Genomic DNA, 20,902 nt, shown 5'->3' with positions numbered 1-20,902 from the left:
TGAATTTGTTTTAATAATTCCTCTTATCACTGTGTTCAATAAACCAAACAAGAAACAGTTAAAATCGATGAGAAATCTTGAACACTTCTTATATAACCAGGTTGTCCTGTTAATTTTCGGAAGGCTATTTGAAAATTAACTGTTTATTCTGGTTTTGAAGGAAAGAACAAATTTTATTTACTTTTAAGTTAACTAGGGAAAACATGCCTATTCAATGACATACTGTGCTGATATTCAAATTATTAGTGAATTTATCTATTTCCAACAATTTTGAGCTTTTCAAAGATTTCATCTTTGCCCCAGAACATCACTATAGTAAATATTGACGACCAGTAACCATCATGAGGATAGCATTTTGTGAGAGTAACGAGAATTTGTTTCTGTATTATTTCCAAATGAAATGCTACCTTCGATGTGAGGTGATCCAAAATGATAATTCATAATTTTTTGTACAGTTCAATTTCGAAATTAGTTATATATACATATTTATATATATATTGCGCCCCCACTGTAAATAATACATTCATATTATTTTGAATGGATGTTTGTGTGTGTAGATCTGCCTAGTTTAAATTAATGACCGAGTGAAAGTTGTACTGAAATTTTAGTTTTACGTAATTACTTGGAAAGTGAAGAAACTGTATGAGAATTCCTCTTATTTTTTACTGAAACTTTCAAACTGAAAGTGTTAGTGCATTATGTATTCGATTGATTGATTAAAGTAAAATTTTAAATCAATTTTTTTTTAGTTTTTTTTTTACTGTCCTAACAAAGGTACCAATTTCCAGTGACCACAAAGTTGCTGAGCATCAATTCAATATTAACAAAAAATAGATTGATATTAAGAGAATGAGGTTCGAGGGATTTTGGTCTAAGCTGAAATAATTAAAAAAATTATTCTTGCAGATGTTTCGTTGGGAGAGATGAATATTTTGTAGATTGATGGCATATCATTTTCAATATCGGGGTCTTTACTGAGTTTTATCATTTATACCGACTTTGTTTATACTGCCTTGCTAACAACAAAGGTCCTATCTGCAAAATGTGATGAATGTAACATAATATAATCAAACATCTACTAACCAGGAAGAGATAAATCAAAATTATGTTTTGCAATCAAGTTCTATTCTTCGACACAATATATAAAATAAAACATGAAGAGTTTGTTAAAATACTATGCGTTAGTTAAAATAAATAAAAACCTCGGATTTTCTCAAAACCTAAGTTTTGCAGATTTCGACCTTTCATGTTAAGGCGGCAGTATATATACAGGGTGTCCGTTAAGCTAGTAAAGGAGAACAAATAATAAGTAATATGAATAAAAACAAAGTAAATATTAATGCTACTAAAGCTGTATTTTATCGTTGAACTGCTTTCGAAAATATTTTCAGAATATATATTCTGTGTGAAGTCATTAGTTCAATCCTCGCCAAAATTAAGATGTTTTTAGATATCTTAGCCAAAATGAATAGTTTTGAAATAAGCTTCACATCGCTTGGCAATGCCAAAATAAGTATTTTTGAAAAATGTTCACGCCAAAATACAGCTTAATATAAGAATCTGCTTTGAAGAATTTTATTAAGTAGCGTCTATAATCAGTTCCGGTAGTTGCTTAACGTCAGGAATATTTACCTACTTCACTACTTTTACTTAGCATTTACTTTGTAACCCTGGTATAATATAGGTACTTCAAAATTTGTGGCACATATTCACATACCTAAAAATAATTGATCTGTATTATTTGGAAGACTTGGAAACTTCCGACAGAGAATAGGGAGTTGAAGTGCGCACAGAACGTTAGCCTGAACGTAAACGTTAACGTGACAAATAACGTCAAATATAACGTTTACGTGTTGTAATGAAATTTGAGTTGAAGTGCTGCCATCATGAAACGTCAGACGTTAAACATATAAACATAACCTATCAATTTGGATTTTGATTTTATTTTGCTGGAACTCTCTTTTATCTAATATCTATAATATTGAGCCTCGACAGCTGGAATAATATTTGAAATATTGATGTTCTAATGATTATATGCATAATAAAGAGAATTTTCAACTTGAAAGTATTTTATTATCAATGAAATATTCATGTGTTAAGAGACATGAGAATTGCAGTGTAGTTTCAGCCATTTCCTTATGTACTGAATGTAATCGTATAACACAGTAATTTAACTTAATCGTTTTGATAACTTTCAAATCACTGCTGATTTCCTATAATTTTCGTTCATTATGAGAAAATACACAGGAAATGTAAACAATGACAGTTTGAGGTTATCGAGAATTGCATTCTACAATCAAAATTCGGCCATTCGCAAGTCATCGGTGCTACTCGTTTAACGTTCGGTTAACGTACGTCGTGGGAGACCGCTAGTTTACGTAGGCCGTAAAGCTGACGCTAACGTTAACGTTAAAAACGGACGAATGAGCATGCGTTGATGTCAATTATAACGTTAACGTTTACGTTCATGGCTGCACTTCAACTCTTTAATAAGTGCTTATATTTATTCTACGTCATAAACGGATTCTTGCACCACAGAACACTAATATACATGGTGTCCGGAAAAATGTAGAAAATCTCTCGGATTCGGATTCAGATAAAACATGAAAAATAAGATGACAAAGTCCCCATCATTTTCTTTTCCTAGCGACCCTTCCTACGGAGATCAGAGATATAGATCTATATCTATATCTCTGACGGAGATACGGCCTCCTAAATGACGTCACTGATGGGAATCTATTTTACTGGAATAAATTTTAAACTTGTTAATATAATTCAATGCGTTGTCTTAGTTCGTCCTAGACTATTAATAATAATAGCAACACCCAACAGTCAGTTTATTTCATTATCAAAAATAGTTTCTTTACGCTCAAAGCTTCCTTCAGTGTATGGAGGGTAGAGAGACTCTACCCTCCATACTTCAGTATCATTTTCAGTAGGACTAAATAAGGAAGCTTTAAAATGAATGGGACTTTATTGTTGGGGAGCCTCTACCAAAAATTAAACCTGTATATAGGGGGAATTGTTTAGGACAGCCTGTCAGAGAATAGTGAGAAAAAAAACAATCAGTATAAACATACTCAAGCGTGTCAGATTAAGATATATGTGGTTAATTACATGTTGAAAAGTATTTATTTTTTTAATCGCACAATTTGAGCGTGACGAAAATGTGTGGGAGGGCGCCAAGCTTGCAAAAAAAAGTCACGTGTACATTCTCGAGCGCAGTGGCTTCTTTCTTAACTTGTAGCTAATGATTGAAGAAAAACGGAAAAAATTTAATTCGACAGTTTCAGCAAGCCGAAACAATAAAAATTAGCCATAAAGGTCACAAAAATAAGTTTTTTTGAATTGTCTCCTCCCCGTCTGAGCTTCAAATCTTTTTTTTTGCATTTTCAAAGGACCACTGTAACCTTGCGTCACATCCGAATTTTCAGTCTCTCGAAAAGTAGCTTTCTTTGGCTCCAATTGGCATATCCTCTAAAAATCTTTTATGCTCAAAAAATATTTTTTTTTTACCATCTTCAACTCTTCCGTACGGTCAACCCCACCGCGCAAACTGTCAGATAAGCATGAATTTATTATCAGAGACACGTGTAGGGCATATACAGTATCTTAATCTCACACTCTCGAGTATGTACACCTGACGATATTTTTTATACTTCTTCAAGACCCTGCAGACGCTTTCCCCACCGCTGAAAGTGAATACATTATAAAACCATTCTTTCTTTCTACCATATAATCTTCAAAATCCACTAGGTCTCGACGACGCTCGAGTAAATCCCGATTTAGCATCATCGGCTCCCCAAGTCCCCCAAGTTTGATTATGAAAATGGCCGTAAAGGATTATTTTTATGAAAAATTCTCGATTTAATAAAAAGGTACACCGTAGACCAATAGAAAATATTTGAATTTTTGTTTACTGGCTGCCAATAAGCAGAGATAGCCGGGTGAGTTCTGTACCTGAATGGGTGACCGTCTTGGTTATGAATTTGAACGAGCGCAAATCTCTTGACATCACGTCAGTGCTTTCCTTATTTTTTCGCTTCGTCTGGGTTTAGCTTTCGTCTATGTCTATGATGCTGAAGGAAGTGAATTGCATTCAATCTAATTTGTTTCGTAATCGAATCCATTATTTCAATATATAATCTTTTGTTTCATTCGAGAAATGAAATCATTCAGAAATATTACTGATTAAATCATGCTAATGACGTTCTTGGATATGATACATATAAAAAGACGGAGTATTTGATAATGAATCTGTTCCAGCCAGAAACTAAAAAAGAAATGGATCTCTTCATAATTTTGTATGTTCTACTGTGTATCAGAAACGTTTACTCAACATTCACTAGGTTTGACTGCAAACCTCGTAAGTACCTACCAATTCCAGTTAATAGAGATCAATATAAGATTCATGAAAGATCTATGTTTTTGCAAGGAGGTGTGGTTGTAATCATATCCAATATTTTTAACCAGTATCGCCCAATGATTCAAATTTCATTACCACTTATAGCACGCCCCAGACATATTTTTCTTCAAATTTGAAACGAATTAAGGAACAGGAAATTTCTTCTTACTTTACTTCTTTGTAGATAAACGTACCTTTTTGTAAGGCTCTATAATGAAGCTGTTTATATTTAATTATAATTAGGTCAAACTTTCTACAAACATAATATTGTAGAGATTTTTGATTTGAAGTTACTTTTGAGATTATATTACAGTGTGTGAAAAATGTCCTATCTGAGGTTTTATTTAACATTTTCACTTAATTGTAGTTACTACATCAGCTGCATTCTCTATAAAATGTTGCAAAATTTGATTGAAAAATATATGCATATTATTTCAGAATTCTGTAGATTTCAATTCAACAATACTAGTTTTACAGAAAAATTGATCTGAAAGTTTACAATAAAATCATCAAAATCAAATGAGTAACTTTTCGAAAAGTGTTGGTGGTTGCATTTTTTTGGCGGACAGTGAAACATTATTGAAAATTAAGGCGGGCGGTAAAATTGGTGAATTTTGCATGATGGCTTTGAAAAAAGTATAGCGCACGCAAATTATTTCATTTCTCACTATATATATGTTTGATGAATGTCGTACTAAACGAGTGCTTGTTTAACAATATTCTAAAAATAGGGTATGCAAGTAATCAATGGCCAAATTTCACAGAGGGATTCATAGGCAAAATTTGCAATGAAAAATGTTCCTAAAGAGTGTGGTCCAGCCTGCACTTTTCTTCTGTAAAGTTAATATTTTGTAATGTTTCACATTATTTTTCACTAAAAACAAAACAAAACAAGGCATATAGGGCGGGATTTTGTATGAAAAAAAAATTATTGCTGTATTGAGCATTCATAAGTTTGAGTTGATACTCAATTATCACCATTAGTGAAAATTCCATCCAGTTTCATCGTTATATTTATATGATCATTTTACATAAATTAAAAATACCGGAAATTCAAAGAACCCAACTCTTAAGAGTGGGTTGAATACCCACTATTGAATATTCGACAATTTTGGAAAACATACTTATTTCTTAATATTCTCTCGTATAATTTTGATATTCAAATAAAGTAAAAAATATCTGTAGAATTCGATAAATTGGGTACTCTGGCTGAAGAATCTAACTTTACTCATAATAAGATCCACTGATCAAAGATTTAGCTGCAGCCAAAGATTATAGATATAATATAATATAAGATATAATCTTTGGCTGCAGCAGCTGTATATTTTGGCGTTGAGCTGCTTTCAAAAATATATTCTGTGTGACGTCACTGATCTGATGAATCTTCGTCAAAATGAATAGTTTTGGTAAATAAAATTATGAGCGTACAAAAAATCCTTAGGGAGTTAATTATCCGATTGCCCGGCCCCCATCCCCTGAAACCCCCAATGGCCAGAATCTGCTTTGAGCATTCACAAAATTTATATTTTTAAACATTTTTGTTTGTGGTGTCACCGTTGCAATGCCAAAATAAGTACTTTTTTTCAAAATTTATTAAATATTTTTGAAAAATTTTCATTCCAAAATACAGAGTTTATTAATTCTGAAGGCAATTTTGTTTTTTCAAGGGTGGCTCATTTTGAAAACTTAAAATGGCTATATTTTTTTATCTGGGCTGAATCGGAAAAAATAGTAAAGGAAAAATGTTTTTTTTTCACCTCAAGAATCTACTGTTAGTTAAAATATAGTCAAACATTCGCCCTGTATAGTAAATATTATATATGTATGTATATTGTTATTAGATCTCCTGTTTCAAAAACTAATGGAATGAAAAAAAAAAAGGCACTTAAGGTGTAACGCACACGGACGACAGTCTACCAATAAATCGGTGGTCAACGCACACGAACGATCATTCAGTAAAAAATTGGCATATGATGCAAAATCCGTATGCACGTAATTTTTTCTGTCAGAAATTATTATTATTATTATTTCAGGTTATCATTTCTGGAAGCCATATACTGGTTTCATTCCTGAAGATGCATGGATTGCTTCAGAAAGAACTGGAAATGTCTACGTCGCAAAAATTATACCACTTGATGAGAATTCTTGGGTAGGTACTATTTTTGAATTCTTTGATTTATTTTATGTACCTAAATATTTATCCTTATTCCTTTTATTCTATAGGTACCAAGTTGGTACCTCTCCGAAGCTCCTTGAAGATCTTTTACGACTTTGGAGAACGACCGGTGTTTTGTGTAGGATTTGCTGTTAGTGTTATGTCCTTACGACACTTTAGGTACAGCACCGTTTTATCCCAAGGGGGCTATTATTAAGGGAAATAAATTTCACAAAATGTGAACTTAAACTATGAAATATATATTTCATAGACCAGGCAGATATCAATGTTGGAAAGAGTTTGTTTGAATTTTAAGCCAAGTTTAAGTTAAGCGGTGTTAATCACTTCATATGAAGTGAAGTAAGGAAGATAAAGAAACCACACAGAAGACTCTCCATTTTTGGTGAATTTGGCACTAAGTATTATAGTATAAGCTCCTTAGCAGTTTCACCCCAATTTGATTTTTATTTCATCTCCAGCATCTCCCCTAGTCTATAAACATGACATATATGAATTACCTACTAATTTCAAATGTATTGTTGCCGAAATTCAAAAGAATATATGGGTAAGATATTAGTATATATTGCTCAAAGCTTTAGACGTTAACTTCATTTCCATGGCTGAATCTGGAGGATTAGGACACATATGCTCACGATTTTTGTTGTGCGGTTCATGGTGGTGCAATTTGTTGGATTTTGATTCCTGCTGTGTGGAGTTAGGCTAGGAGATTATTAAAACTTCCCTGTGCGTGCTAGCAAAACGAGTTCTGTGAATTTTATGCCTTTTCCATCGAGGTAAAAGTTGTGTTGCTCCGATAAAGTCAAATAAAACCGAAATCATTATTTCCATGAGTTCCCCGAATCATGGCGTATGGATAGTCCGATGCAGATCGTGGCATCTGTTGACATTTATCTCGGCGGGTGTTAGTGTCTGAATTGATCATCACTTCATGCCTTTAGGCATGCTATTTTCATTTCACGAAATATAATGATATGTAACAGTGTTTTTTATTCTTTTTTCCCAAGGTTTTTTCTTGAGCGCCAGGGAGAGTTCAATAAGTGGGGAAAATAGAAAATCTTGCTAAGAAACTTTCAGTCAGCCTCATAGTGAAATGAAGTTGTGCCGACCGAGAAATCGACACATATAAAAGGTGTTTTCAAAGTTGAGGCAAAAAGGTAGAAGTCCTAAAAATAAATTATTTAACCAAAAAATTGTCTAGATGCAGGATGATGAGTTTATTAGTCTACGGCTGAGCTACAACCCCTATAGAAGTGCTCATGTGGACAAAGTGCTTTTATTGTTACCCTATGTCATCCCATTTTTACGACGATTTTTGGGGGTTCGAACTAGAAGAAGATTGTATATGACCATTGTGAAAAAATTTGTGAATAATTTAGACAAATTTTATTAGTGAGACTTTGAACTAATATTTTATTTTTTACACTTGGTCCAAGTATTTTTCTGTCACTTGGTATCGAATGGGCCATTTCATAAAATATCGTTCAAGTAATGAGAAAAATTCGGCAATCCTAAAGTTTCCATTTTCATTCCCACGTAAAAATCGAACGGGCCAATACTTATGGTTGAGTCAATCATCACGAGATAAGTTTTTTCCCATTGCTTTGCAATAATTCAGATAACAAATGATCAAGAGTCGTATTAGGATCTATATTTCGCAGTAATCATTTTCAATTTTTTTTTCAACTTTGTCATTTTAAAAGTTTTGTCTTGGTGATTTTTGGTAAAACGCTTTATTTTGACCAGTTCTACCTACTGTTGATAAAATGCCTGTTTTAAATACACCCTGTATGTGGGACATGTGGGTTTACTCTCGTAGCCTTTGCCGATGAGCCAAAAGACCGCTCGGCACACAGCGGCTAATGTGTATGCAGCTTGAGGTTTATCGGAAATAACGATAATGATTTTAACTTTAAATTACAACTTATGGTTTTATTCTGTGGTTATTATTTTATCAATCTGAAATATCAGAGTGTTGAATGAGAACAAATTTAGAAGCTGATTAAAATATCTCTTTCAGAGCCATGCAGGTCAGATAACAAGGGCTTACGATTTTGTTGATTGGACATGGCCTAGAAAAGAGAAATTGAGAGTGGATAGATTTTTAGAGGTAGGTTTTCGATTATTATAACCTTTCTATTGTTTTGTCAACAACTAGATTACACTAACTATGAATAAGAGCCACAGACAGTATATGAGTATATACAGGGTGTTCCAAATTAAGTGGGCACCATTGCCAACTCCGTTATTATTAATGCTGCGAATTCGGTTAAATGGGAAAACTAGTAGCATTTTCAATGGCCTTCTCGATGCCGAAAACCAAAATAAAATTGACAGTCGCGTTTCCGAAATATTTCATAAAATGATATTTTTTTAAATGGTACACCCTATATTTTATCATGCATTTCGATATAATAACATTCCCAATAACAAAGCTCATTTCACTTTTCTTCCTAAAGTTGAAAATGATGAGCGACTTATGTGGAAATATATTTATTTCATTCGCTAGTACAAAAAATCTCTTTGTTTTGGCGAATAAGACCTCCATGATTGTTCAAACAACAACGAAAAATATTGTCATTCGTATTGTCGCCTGTATACTCAATGCTCAAAGTAATCTTCATTCTTGCAATCCGGCATCTTGTCGAATCGTTAACGAACATATAGAATTTAAAAGGGACTGAATGGAAATTAATTTGAGAGATGTGAATTTCGATGTTTATCATTCCATTATGTGATATTAAGATGAAAAATTAGAACTGAATTCATTGTTCACCTCAAAAACGTGTCATTTGTCGAGTATTGGCAATTATAAGCATATTCTTGATGAGAAATTTTCTATTGGTTTTCGAGAGTAGAATCATAATTCGATTAAAAAATATATCCGTCTCCATACGACCCATTTATTGGATCACAACATAACGATATTGTTGTGTGTAAACGTGTAACTTTTTGTACTTCATTTCAATTTTCAGATTCTTTGTACGAAGCCAGAGGATAAGAAGAAACTGAAATGGAGACACATCTCCGATGTAAGCGATATGCGTGTGGCTGAGAGTTATTGTTGCCTTGTTGAGAGTGGCATGACAATGCGCAAAGGACTACTCCACTTTGCTTACATCGGCAGGAAATTCGTAAATGGCCAATTTTTTGTTGGGCCTGTTTACTTGAAGCACGATTGGTTTTTCCCTAACGGCCTGTATACGGTGCAGGACAGACAATCCGTTGTATATGATGAAGAATTCGACATTCTGCATTACGGTTGCACAAGAGATGACTGAGGTGGTTTAGTAAATGATGGAATTGAGATCTTTAAACATTTTTTAATACAAAAATTATGTTACAATGAGTATTACATTTTCAAAAATGTAACACACTCAAAATGAAATTGAATATAATACTTTACACAGCACAAGAATCTTACAAATTGAAACCTTGTTTTATTGTATGTATTGACATATTGTGATCGTCGCTCACTATATGTGATATATCTCTCATTCTTAATTTTTCCTCCATTGAAAACACACTTTCATTAAGATTAATTCTTTTACGAGGTTCGTGTTTGATGACAGTTCTTTCAGTTATTAAACTTCTTATATTGTTAGGTAAAATTATTTGGTTATCACTCTTCTTTTCAACAAGTTTAGACGGTTTATATACCACTTCTGGTAAGCTGTCTAACAAATTGCTGTGCCTTTTTCGAGCTACGGTAGTAGCCTCAGATATTCCTTCCAAAGTATATTGTGATCGAGTACATCCAGGTTTATGACTTTGTTTCAAAGCAGGAAATGGCGAATTTTTGATGTATAGCCTCACCGGACTTACAATATTCTTCAGTGGTATTGGGGATGATTTGGGTGCAACTAATTTGTTACTAACAGGTGTTTTCTTAATTAGCTTCGGTGGGAATTTTGGAACTTTAAAATCATATCGCAATGATGAACTACTGTTGGAAGATTCATCGCAGGAAGTTGTGGGTATGGGTATTTTGGAATTGCCAGAGGTGTTTCCTAGAGGAGGTCTTGGTATTTTACATGGTGTGCTTTCAATTACATTGTCACTACTATCATCAGAGTCTGAATCGTAACCTTGAGTCAACAATCTCTCCATATCAGCAAAAGTATCATTGAGGGATAAATTTCCAACATCTTCACTAACACTATGAACGGAGTCGTTTTGCATTGAAGTGGTTGAATCATTTTGTACCCTGTTTGATTCATTAAATTTTTGTATTTCATTTGCATGAATAGAACCATCTTGTGAGTTGTCATATTCATCTGAGTCTTGTTTGGATATTGTGTGATTTTTGAGCTCATAGTAATCATACTCATTCTCTTTCTGACTGATATTTACTGGGTCTCGTGCTGATGTATTTGATGAAAGGGCATCGAAGTCATCATTGTTGCTCTGGGTTGAAATATCACAATTTTTTTCTTCAATGTTTTCGTGTTCTACTTCCATACATTCTTCAGATTCATCAGAAGAAAGAGCCTTGAAAGATGTGTGACAACTCTTTTCTTCTTCTTCAACAAAGTCACATTTTCCTACCGAGCTTTTATCTTGATCCACCGGATAATCAATGGAAAAATAGTTTGATCTTTTAATAGGAGTAACTGAAATTATATTGATGGTTGGGATTGTTTTTTTGAGATTTGTAGTTCCCAATTTCTCATTATCTATGCCTGAGTCATGATAATTGGAAATATTCAAGTTATTCTGTTCTACTGGGATATTCTCATCTTTCCATGATTCCGACACACTTTGAAACACATTTATAGACCGGGCTTCCTCTTTTTCATCATCTCCTGTTGAATCAATAGATTTGTCTGAAAATAAAAAAAAAACATGCTAAGAATTATTAAAATATTCAATATGAAAAACTCAGGAGAAAAGAGTTTTTCAATAAATCATTATTGATAAATACCTTGATGACTTGCTGTAGAAATAACTTTGGAATTAAAATCGCCTTCGTCCTCACTTGATGACAAGCAAATAATACTATTATTATCTAATTGTTCTTCTCCATTGCTGAAGGGGGTTTTTGTTTCAGGGTTACTGGAGATTCTTTCTTTTTTAATATGGATAGATTTTACAATTTCATCCTCTTCACTGTCAGAGGAAACTGCAACTACTTCAAAATTTCCTGTATCATCTGAATCTATAGATACGAAGTTATCTGAGCTAATTTTGCTGGAATTTACTTGCGACATATTCATTGAAGCATTTTCAGGTGTCTCTTTAGTGTTTCCAATGTTGTTTGATTCCTGGGTTTCATTCGCACTGTAATACTCTTTGCTGGATTGACTCAAATTAATGGGAACAAACGCAGATCTGTAGAGAAAAAAATATAAAATTACCTGATTTAATACTTCTCAAGCCTTGTTTGCTGTAAACTTTTATTATTTCAGTTTGTACAGTAAAAAAAATTAATTTCATTACTCTTACTGAAGGGCATAGTCAGCTGTTGGGCAGTGGGGAGAAAAACAAATCTCTGTCTTGTGTGCTCCGTGATTTTCATGTTTTAAAATTCTAGCAGGGGGGTAAGTTTCATAGTACTATTGAGTATTAATACTCAATGATAGTACTAAAACTACCTTTGGATTACTTATTGAAAAATATGGAGATCAAAATATTCTGGTCAGTTCAAAAAGTTACAGGTGAGTATGATAAAACTTTGATTTTCTGATCCAGAAAATGCTAGAATGAAATCACCTCAATTCTGTTCAATTGACATTTGAAATTGTTGGAATTTAATAGGCGAGTTCATTGATTATGATATAATGTGACCGTGATCTTTCGGTTTTTTAAGTTGATTATTGGAACTGATTTATCCAAGGAGATATAGGAATCCTATATCTCCTTGGATTTATCTATCAATCAATTCAGTGGTCGACATGGTGTGACATAAGATAAGTCTTTCACAAGAATTTACTCGGAAATGGGACAATCCTTATAATTCTTCAAATACCTACATCATAAGTATTATTAATTGTTTGTTTTTTTATCATGTGACGTTTACATGCTCTGTGTTTTTGAAGGTAAACTGTTTACCTTCACCCACCTGCAGATGATATTGTGATAGTGAAACATGTCATGGTTTAAAAACTCATTTTTGTGAAAATCGTACAATCCGTTTAGTTACTTTTTGATGTATTATATCAGCTACAGAAATATCATGTATTTTTTATTTTAATGCCTAAAACCAAAACTTTATGCCTCTTCATATTACAGTGGCAAGTTAGTAACCCCCGCTAATTGAAAGTTATGAGCTTAATTTCGAAAAGAAATATACAGACATGGCGTTTTCTTCTACCATTTACACAGGGAACATTTTTCAAAAGAACTCACGTTTGACGCCTATATTGTGGTTCAAGTTTTCTTTTACTCTTCAAATTTCTCTTAACTTCTCTTAATGAAACTGGACCCCAAGAAACGTCTTCATCGCTATCATAAAAAAAATTAACAGACCTGTTTTCATTACTCATTATGTTGGAATGATTACTGAAAAAATTAACTGATGCGCTTAGACCATTCCTTTTATTTTTTAACGATCTTTCAAATTTATAACGAACCGAACAATAACTTTCAAACTGACAGAAGCGCCGCAGCAGAAAATTCTGGTACAGAAGTACAGAACTTATATTTTTCTTTTTGCTTATTCTTCATTTTCAGGCATCATGCTTTATTGAATTAATGAAAAATTTGATTATGTACAAATCTACTCATGCATTTCTACTTAATTAGTGTTTGATCAAAGATTTATGAAATTCTGATGGATGTTTGCGTTGCATTGCAAATAACTTCGTTTTCGATTTATTTGATAGGCAACTCAAAATACAACATATGGCATAAAGTATTGTATGTTGTGTGATTGTATATATATCAAAGATATTACACACATTAATATCTTTGATATATATCCACATACAGAGTGAGTTTTATGTAAGTAACGCCTCGGTAATCTCGGAAACGGATAGCACAATTTTTATTAATTTTGGTTTGCACTAATTTTATGATATAGTTGATAGTATGGTGGTATTTACATTGTTGTCAATTCTCCGTTTTTTCGGATAAATAATGAACTTTGTTATTTCAAAATATAGATCACCTCCTCTGTATATTTTTTGCCTTTTGAAAGTACTGAATATTTTTCATGCAAGGTTTCCTATACGTAAATGGCATCATTTCGGAGTTATAGCTACAGTGACTCTATAACTGTATACTGTATAGAGTCACTGTAGTTATTATAGCTACATTTACATTCGCCCAAGTTAAAATAATATTTTCGATGGCTATGATTGAATAAACTCATTTAATTTGAATACCCTTTAAATGTTTGTTTCAAGTTAGAGGTATGCCCACATTTAAGTTTTAAGTACTAGAAAAATCAGGAATTTTAGATAACATACATATAGTCCAAGAGGCAGAGCCAAAAAAAGTCTCTGAATTTATTAAGCGATTAAGCGGATTAAGCCTGGTTTTTTCTCAGGTGATTACAATCACAATATACCACAGAATGCTGTGGTCAGTCAAATGGATGTTAGAACATGTGCCTCAGGTGCGCGGTGAAACATGTCGTGATCACCGACATAATAAAATCAATTTCTTGAGGCTGAAACTTTATAAACTTTTGTTTTTTGGTATGTAAATCAAAATTATGATAGTCAGTCGGAACACAGCTGGTCAGTCAGCTTGAATGTGTGTAGCGTCGTTTATAAGGGTGCAATTCGTTTATCAAGCGTGAAATGTTTTTTTTGTAACTACTACTGACTATATTATTAATACATGAAATGGTCAGTCAGCCATTCCGTAGAACAAAGCCCGTCAGTTAGTGGATAAGAAATTAAATTTTTTCGCTCTCTATAGATATTACATCATAATCATTCAAAGTAACACATTTATTTTAATAAGGTGTCGCAATTTTGCCTTAAAATCTCAGAAATAAAATTCGTTCGAAATGAACAGTGTACTCAACGAACTCAGGTATACGCACAGGTAAGAACTCATTGATTTTCAAACATTTTTAACCAATATTTATTTAATTCATTAAGGATAACAAGCTATAAATAATCATCACATAATTCATCATCTGAATCTTCCATATCATTATTCTCACTAACGTGATCTGAAGCTACATTCCAGCTACATTCACAATCAATTCACGGGCCGAAGTGCACTTCGGCACGGAAGCTTAGCAGATGGCGTTCTCCGTTACCATTCACAATGAAATTCAAGACAAAATTTCTTGCAAGTTGCAAACTATCACTTCGACAAGGAATTTCGTGCCGGCTATAGATGATGCTGATGCTTATGCTTTGATCAGTTACATTTTTGATTCATTTGAGTATTTGGTACCAAGATTATTGCGAATGGCAAATTTCGTGCCGAAGTGCACTTCGGCCCGCGAATTGATTGTGAATGCAGCTTGAGACGTCAAGCTCAGGTGTTGCAGAATCTAAAAAATAAATAAATTTGTGATTGTTTAATTCAGATAAAGATATTTCTATACCTGTATTTTTTTGAAAAGGTTGAATAATAAATAACATCCTGTAAAAGTTCTGGTGAATGATCGCCTTTGAACCAATCAAAATGACATTTTTTCTCATCAACCAATTTCCAGCCGTAGTCAGTAGGAGATAGCTCCGTTGGAATTTGAGGGTGAGCATTACGCCAAATATTTGTAATGAAGCTCGCTATTAAGAACTGCTGCATCAATTCTGATTGTCATATTGGCATACTCGATCCATCTACATTCTTTATTTTAATTTTAAGAGCATCGTTTGTGTTTGTGGTGCTAAGACATTTATACGTCTTTGAAAATGAAACGAATCTTTCCTCGTCAATTGATTTTTTTTTCAAGCCGTATAAATGGCAAACAAATTCTTGAACCTTATTAAACAAATTATTCTGGTTGCTTTCATCTGCAAGTCCAAGGTCAGCGAATGTTTTTTTGAAAATCTTCGCTTTGCTTTATTATTTGCAGAGGCTTTTTTTACCTTTGTTGTGAAAAGCTGGGTTAAAATCACATCCAGTCAAAGCATGCAGTCCAGGAAGAGAGTTGCAAACAGAATTTCCAAATCTTTGATGCATTCTACTGACATTAATCTTCCTTTGATGATTTCCAGTCCCACTAGTGATAGAAGCTTCTATCTGCGCATATCAAAGCTGACTGACCAGCTGTGTCCCGATTGGACGTTGACTGACTATCATAATTTTGATTTACATACTAGAACACAAAAGTTAATAAAGTTTCAGCCTTAAGAAATTGATTTTATTATGTCGGTGATCATGACATGTTTGACCGCGCACCTGAGGCACACATGTTCTAACATCCACTTGACTGACCGCAGCATTTTGTTGTATATTTATTATGATTGTAATCACCTGAGAAAAAACCAGGCTTAATAAATTCAGAGACTTTTTTGGCTCTGCCTCTCCGTCTTATAGTAAAGGTGATTACATCAAAAATCGCCGATACTATATGTGGTCTAAAATTCCTGATTTTTCTACTACTCAAATGTGGACATTCAGGACATTATAGGTACCTTTAACATTTAAAGATTATTCGAATTAAACGAGTTCATTTAATAATAGCCATTGAAATATATTATTTTAAATACGACGAAGATAATGTAAATGTTACTAACGATGGTTTACACTATCAGCAGTCCTGTTAAAGCCACAAAGTAAAGTCCGAATGTTTGAGTAAGACAACACAAGAGCCTGCTAATCTAGAAGCTGCCACAAGAAAAGTGAAGAAGGAAGTGTTTTCTTGGAGAGGGCAGATAAAATCTGTCCCATTTGAATTACAGTTTTGATGAAAACTCGAATCAGAATTCTGAATTTTTGTGAACTCTTCAAAGAATTTTTAATCAAGATTACAGTGAAAAATAAACAAACAACAAAGCATCAATAATAGGCTTGTTCGTAGAGTGGTTGTGAACTGTACAGAGCAAGCGCAAATGGATTTTCGCTACCCTAAAATGGAATTGCGCTTGCTCTGTACAGTTCACAACCGTTTCAAACCACTCTACGAACAAACCTAATAGTGCTTGAGAATTTCATCATTCCAACGTTGAAGGATAAGTAACAATGTAATCATTGTGATCATAGGGAATTTTTGACTAAAAGCTGAAATATATCTGGAAAGCTTTAGAATGTCAGTGAGGTCATGATAGAAGTTACATCAAAAGTGTTGATGGGAAATCCAAAAATGAGATGTTTTTGTGCATTGCATTCGAAAAAAGAAGACACCTACTTCCGGTACACCCGGAACTGACAGAAACTCTAAAATGGCGCCATGAATAATGGTGTTTCCTAAGTTTGATTCAGATCCTAACATTGGGTTAATATTCATATCAAAGTGTGTACGTCATTTATCTCAATTAATTTCAATTATTGCTTATGCCTTTAATTTAGGCGACTATTTTCAATTTGCTGTACAACTTACAGAATTTGATGATCTAACAGGTGGTGACTTCTTGAAGAATCGGACAAAATCGAATCAGATTATCAACGCGTAATGTAATAATAACAGTTTCGAAAACTGAAATTTGACACTTTCTGGGTGATTATCTCAGCTATTCCAATCCGAAGGGATGCTGACCTAGTTATAACCCATCGACTTCGATGAATTGAACAAAAAACGCAGAATAGCCCTCTGCTCTGGTCCCTACCATATCCTAGTTTCTGAATGGTATCCGATATTATCTGTTAAACGCGGGAACAGAACTTTGTTGGAGTTCTGACAGGAATTAGGGGCGAGTACGTACTCCAAAATTCCATTATTGAAAAACTTCCATACGCCCTCTAGAACCGGAGCATATAGTTCGCTTGCGTAGGAATCTTCGGTCTGGTAATAACAGCTCTTGTTGCGATTGATATTTTATTTGCCGAATGTTGAAACTTTAGCCTTTCGCTATTGAACTCGATATTAGCTTCGGTCTTCGGTCATGAAATTTTCGCATACAAGATTAATCATTTCATATGGATGATAATGTAATATTCTTCCTTGATCTGTAATAGAGTAAATAGGAAGCGATCAAATTCCATGTATGGCATATATGCTTATTCCTTCCATAATCGTTGCTTAGGGTTGGACGTAAGGCATAACACTGATTAAAGATTGAATCTTGAATCTAGACAAGAGTGAATCGGACTCATAGACCTATAAAACAATATGTCTATGAGTGAACCTCAACCGAGTACACATCTAAGGATTTAATTGAGTCAAGAGTCAAGTGAGTCAAGTTCAACAATTCAAGTTGTGGCTAGAGACAGTATGGTTGTATATTGTTATATGAGCTATATGTTCATATTTTAAGAAGAAGAAATAAATTAAATTATTTTTCCATATTCGAAAAATATTTCTCACAAGTTCTGAAAGAGCAACGACTCGTCTAAAAATAAATCTAGAAATTTCATCAAGCTCGGTGCAACCGTTTGGTCTTGACGAATTTTAAGCAACCTCATCTTTTTGGGAATTTTCAGAAGGTTAAATTTATATCAATATAATCTGACAGTTTCAGCAATCCGAAATGATATGATTTGGTCATAAAGGTCACAAAAATCGAAAAATCAGTTTTTTTGAATTATCTCCTCTCCTGGGCTTCAAATTGTTTTCGTATATTCATTATGAAAGTTGTAGAGCATAACATAACTGAAAATTTTGTCCGAAGCAATTTTTCCTACGTTTGAACGTTTTTGAAATATATGGCGATGAATGTACATTAGACTGGCTGGGTTTCTAAATTGACCTTGGCCTTTCGCATGTGTGGCTAGGTTCCTCGCTCTTATCGTCCGCTAACTCGAAAACGATTAAGAATATGTAAAATTGCTTCAGACAGAAGTTGTATAGAATTTTATTATCTACAACATTCAAAGTGAATACTAAATCGATTAGAGGTACAGGAAGGGAGATATTTTGAAAAAATGCCTTGTTATCATGTTCTAACTGTCAGACTAAAAAAATCCCCTCCGATACAGATTAACCATCTGTATGAACATGAATATGTACAAGTAAGGTTTTTTTTTGAATTTTCGAAGGACAACTATGACCTTGCGTCACGTCAGAATTTTCAGTCCCTTGAAAAGTAGGTTTCTTTTGGTCCCATTAACATATTCCCTAAAAATCTGAGATGCTCGAAAAAAATTTTTTTTTACCATGTTCAACTATTCCGTACCACCACGCAAACTGTCAGAATAACATGAATTTTTTATCAGACACGTATAGAGCATATACAGTACCTTAATCTGACATGCTCGAGTATGTACAGCTGACGATTTTTATTACTTGCAGACCCTTTCCCCACCGTTGAAAGTGGATACATCATAGAACCTTTTTTTTACCATCTTATCTTCAAAATCCACTAGGTCTCCACGACGCTCGAGTAAATCCCGATTTAGCATCGTCGGCTCCCAAACTAAGGGAGATCGGCCACCGAATGCGAAGTTGAGCGAAGCTGGGAGTTTTCAATGCTAAATGATGAGCTACGTCACTCGATTCGTAGCTTGTCGATTACATTAGCATTGAAAACTCTCAGCTTCGCTCAACTTCGCATTCGGTGGCCGATCTCCCTAACACTGATTATGAAATGAGATTTTTCTGGAAAGTTTGCAGTTAGCTCAAACATCTCATTGTTTAATTTAATTAAGAGAACTCTATGATTTTACATGGCATTCTCATTGAAATGTGTTTCATTTGAACTTTTAGAAATGGCACTCACCAGTTCGCTTTCATTTCTGTGTGTGCATAACTGTTTATTCCCGAATAGATTCTCTTTCGTTATATAATTTCGAAATACCATTGTTTACAGCTTGTATCGATACAAACAAAATCATTGAATCTTTCCTAAGAGAAACCATATATAAATCGACTGAATTTATATTGATGCTACGGAACCTTGTTACTTTGATTACGTAAATATGCCTGTTCGCGAAAGCAAAAGGGCGAAACAATTAATAATTCTCTTGCCACGTGACCCATGATCACGTGGATCAAAACGTGCCGATCAGTAAATAATATTGTGGAATATCTGACAATATTTCAAATCCATTCATTGAGCCTGACGGTTATGATTTTCCTGACAAACAATACTACTTCTTCCATTTCCAATTATGAAGGTGGTTTTATAGATTTCTTGTTGTTCCATTTAATTCGTTTACCTACAAAATATTATTTTTAGCTACTCCTGGATCTTTATGTGAATTGAGGGATATAGAACGAAGTGAGGAAATATCCAAATACCTAATTGTGTGAATAATAATATGTTTTTGTACTTTCCGGGCCAAGGATGGCAGCTTCACTCCCATCTGACAGATACTAAAGTTTCCATTTCTGCCCCTTCTAGACAAAAATCTCCGAAATCTTTTTTTTTTTTGAAGAATGCAGAATTAATTCAGATTCGAAATATTCCCTAACCACGGTTTTACCTACTGAGATAAAATCAAAAAAAGGTTTCGATCTGAATCAATCTAGCAAACAACCACCACACAAGTGCGTATCCAAGGGGGGTACTGGGGTGTAAGTAAGAGTTTTCCTCCACTAAATCTCGGTGGGCTAGAATCAGTCACCCTCTGATTATCTTATAGATAGCCTAGATTTGATTTTGGCTGAAACTGTATTGATAAAATATAAGGTACACATATATTGAATAATAAAAATAAAATATAATATGAAATTCCGAAAAAACTAAACTTTTTTTTCTTATTCTCATGTCTGCAAATTCTTTTATTGGAGCATCACAATCTAGAATCTTCGTTACCTATATGACTTTCAATCGAAAGTATTCCTAAGAAGTGTTTTCCTTTATAACTGTTATTTATTTTTTTACTATACAGAGGTGTTTTCAGTGAGTATATTCTGAAATCCTTAAGAAATACTGAATATTTTTCATATAAATGCCCTATATCTAAATTGCATTATTTCGGAGATATTGATGGGACATACTTTAGATATAGGTTAATAATGAAACATACGAATTATTTGGAAGAGTTAACTGACTGCTGACTGTTGAAAAAAATTAATTTTAAAAACATACTATATCTCTAGATCTACAGCTTGTATTGTCAGAAGTGTTTAGAATTCGGCCTTCTAGGAACTATAGATTGCAATAGTCCGAGAGCGGCAACGAAAATCGGCAAGAGTTTTGTAATGGCTCATAATTAAATATGATTTAGTATTGAGGGTGTACATTAGTCAGCACCCACTCTCAAGGTCAGGTAGTGGAACACCTAGCGGCTACGCGCTTCGATGTAGGAATATAAAATTATAACCTACGAACCTACTCTACAAGTATTTTGTGCTGATTGTAAATAGACACTCA

General features: G+C 33.7%; 2 protein-coding genes across 2 annotated transcripts; one reads left to right on the top strand and one right to left on the bottom strand.

Annotated features, from left to right (window-relative positions):
- Positions 1-4,135: 4,135 nt before the first annotated feature.
- LOC123311869 lies at positions 4,136-9,987 on the top strand. Its single transcript, XM_044895978.1, has 4 exons — positions 4,136-4,366; positions 6,439-6,554; positions 8,599-8,688; positions 9,554-9,987. Exons 1-4 carry the CDS (start codon positions 4,252-4,254, stop codon positions 9,857-9,859), a joined length of 627 nt encoding a protein of 208 aa, XP_044751913.1. The 5' UTR covers positions 4,136-4,251; the 3' UTR covers positions 9,860-9,987.
- On the bottom strand, positions 9,887-13,175 carry LOC123311868 (fibrinogen-binding protein-like). Its single transcript, XM_044895977.1, has 3 exons — positions 12,927-13,175; positions 11,503-11,909; positions 9,887-11,404 (listed from the first exon to the last, which is right to left on the bottom strand). The coding sequence occupies exons 1-3, from the start codon at positions 13,061-13,063 to the stop codon at positions 9,999-10,001; spliced, it is 1,950 nt and encodes a 649-aa protein (XP_044751912.1). The 5' UTR covers positions 13,064-13,175; the 3' UTR covers positions 9,887-9,998.
- Positions 13,176-20,902: the final 7,727 nt, after the last annotated feature.

The sequence above is a fragment of the Coccinella septempunctata genome, chromosome 4 (assembly GCF_907165205.1).
Source record: "Coccinella septempunctata chromosome 4, icCocSept1.1, whole genome shotgun sequence".
In the NCBI taxonomy this organism is placed as follows: domain Eukaryota; kingdom Metazoa; phylum Arthropoda; class Insecta; order Coleoptera; family Coccinellidae; genus Coccinella; species Coccinella septempunctata.
This window is presented reverse-complemented; position numbering and strand designations above follow the sequence as displayed.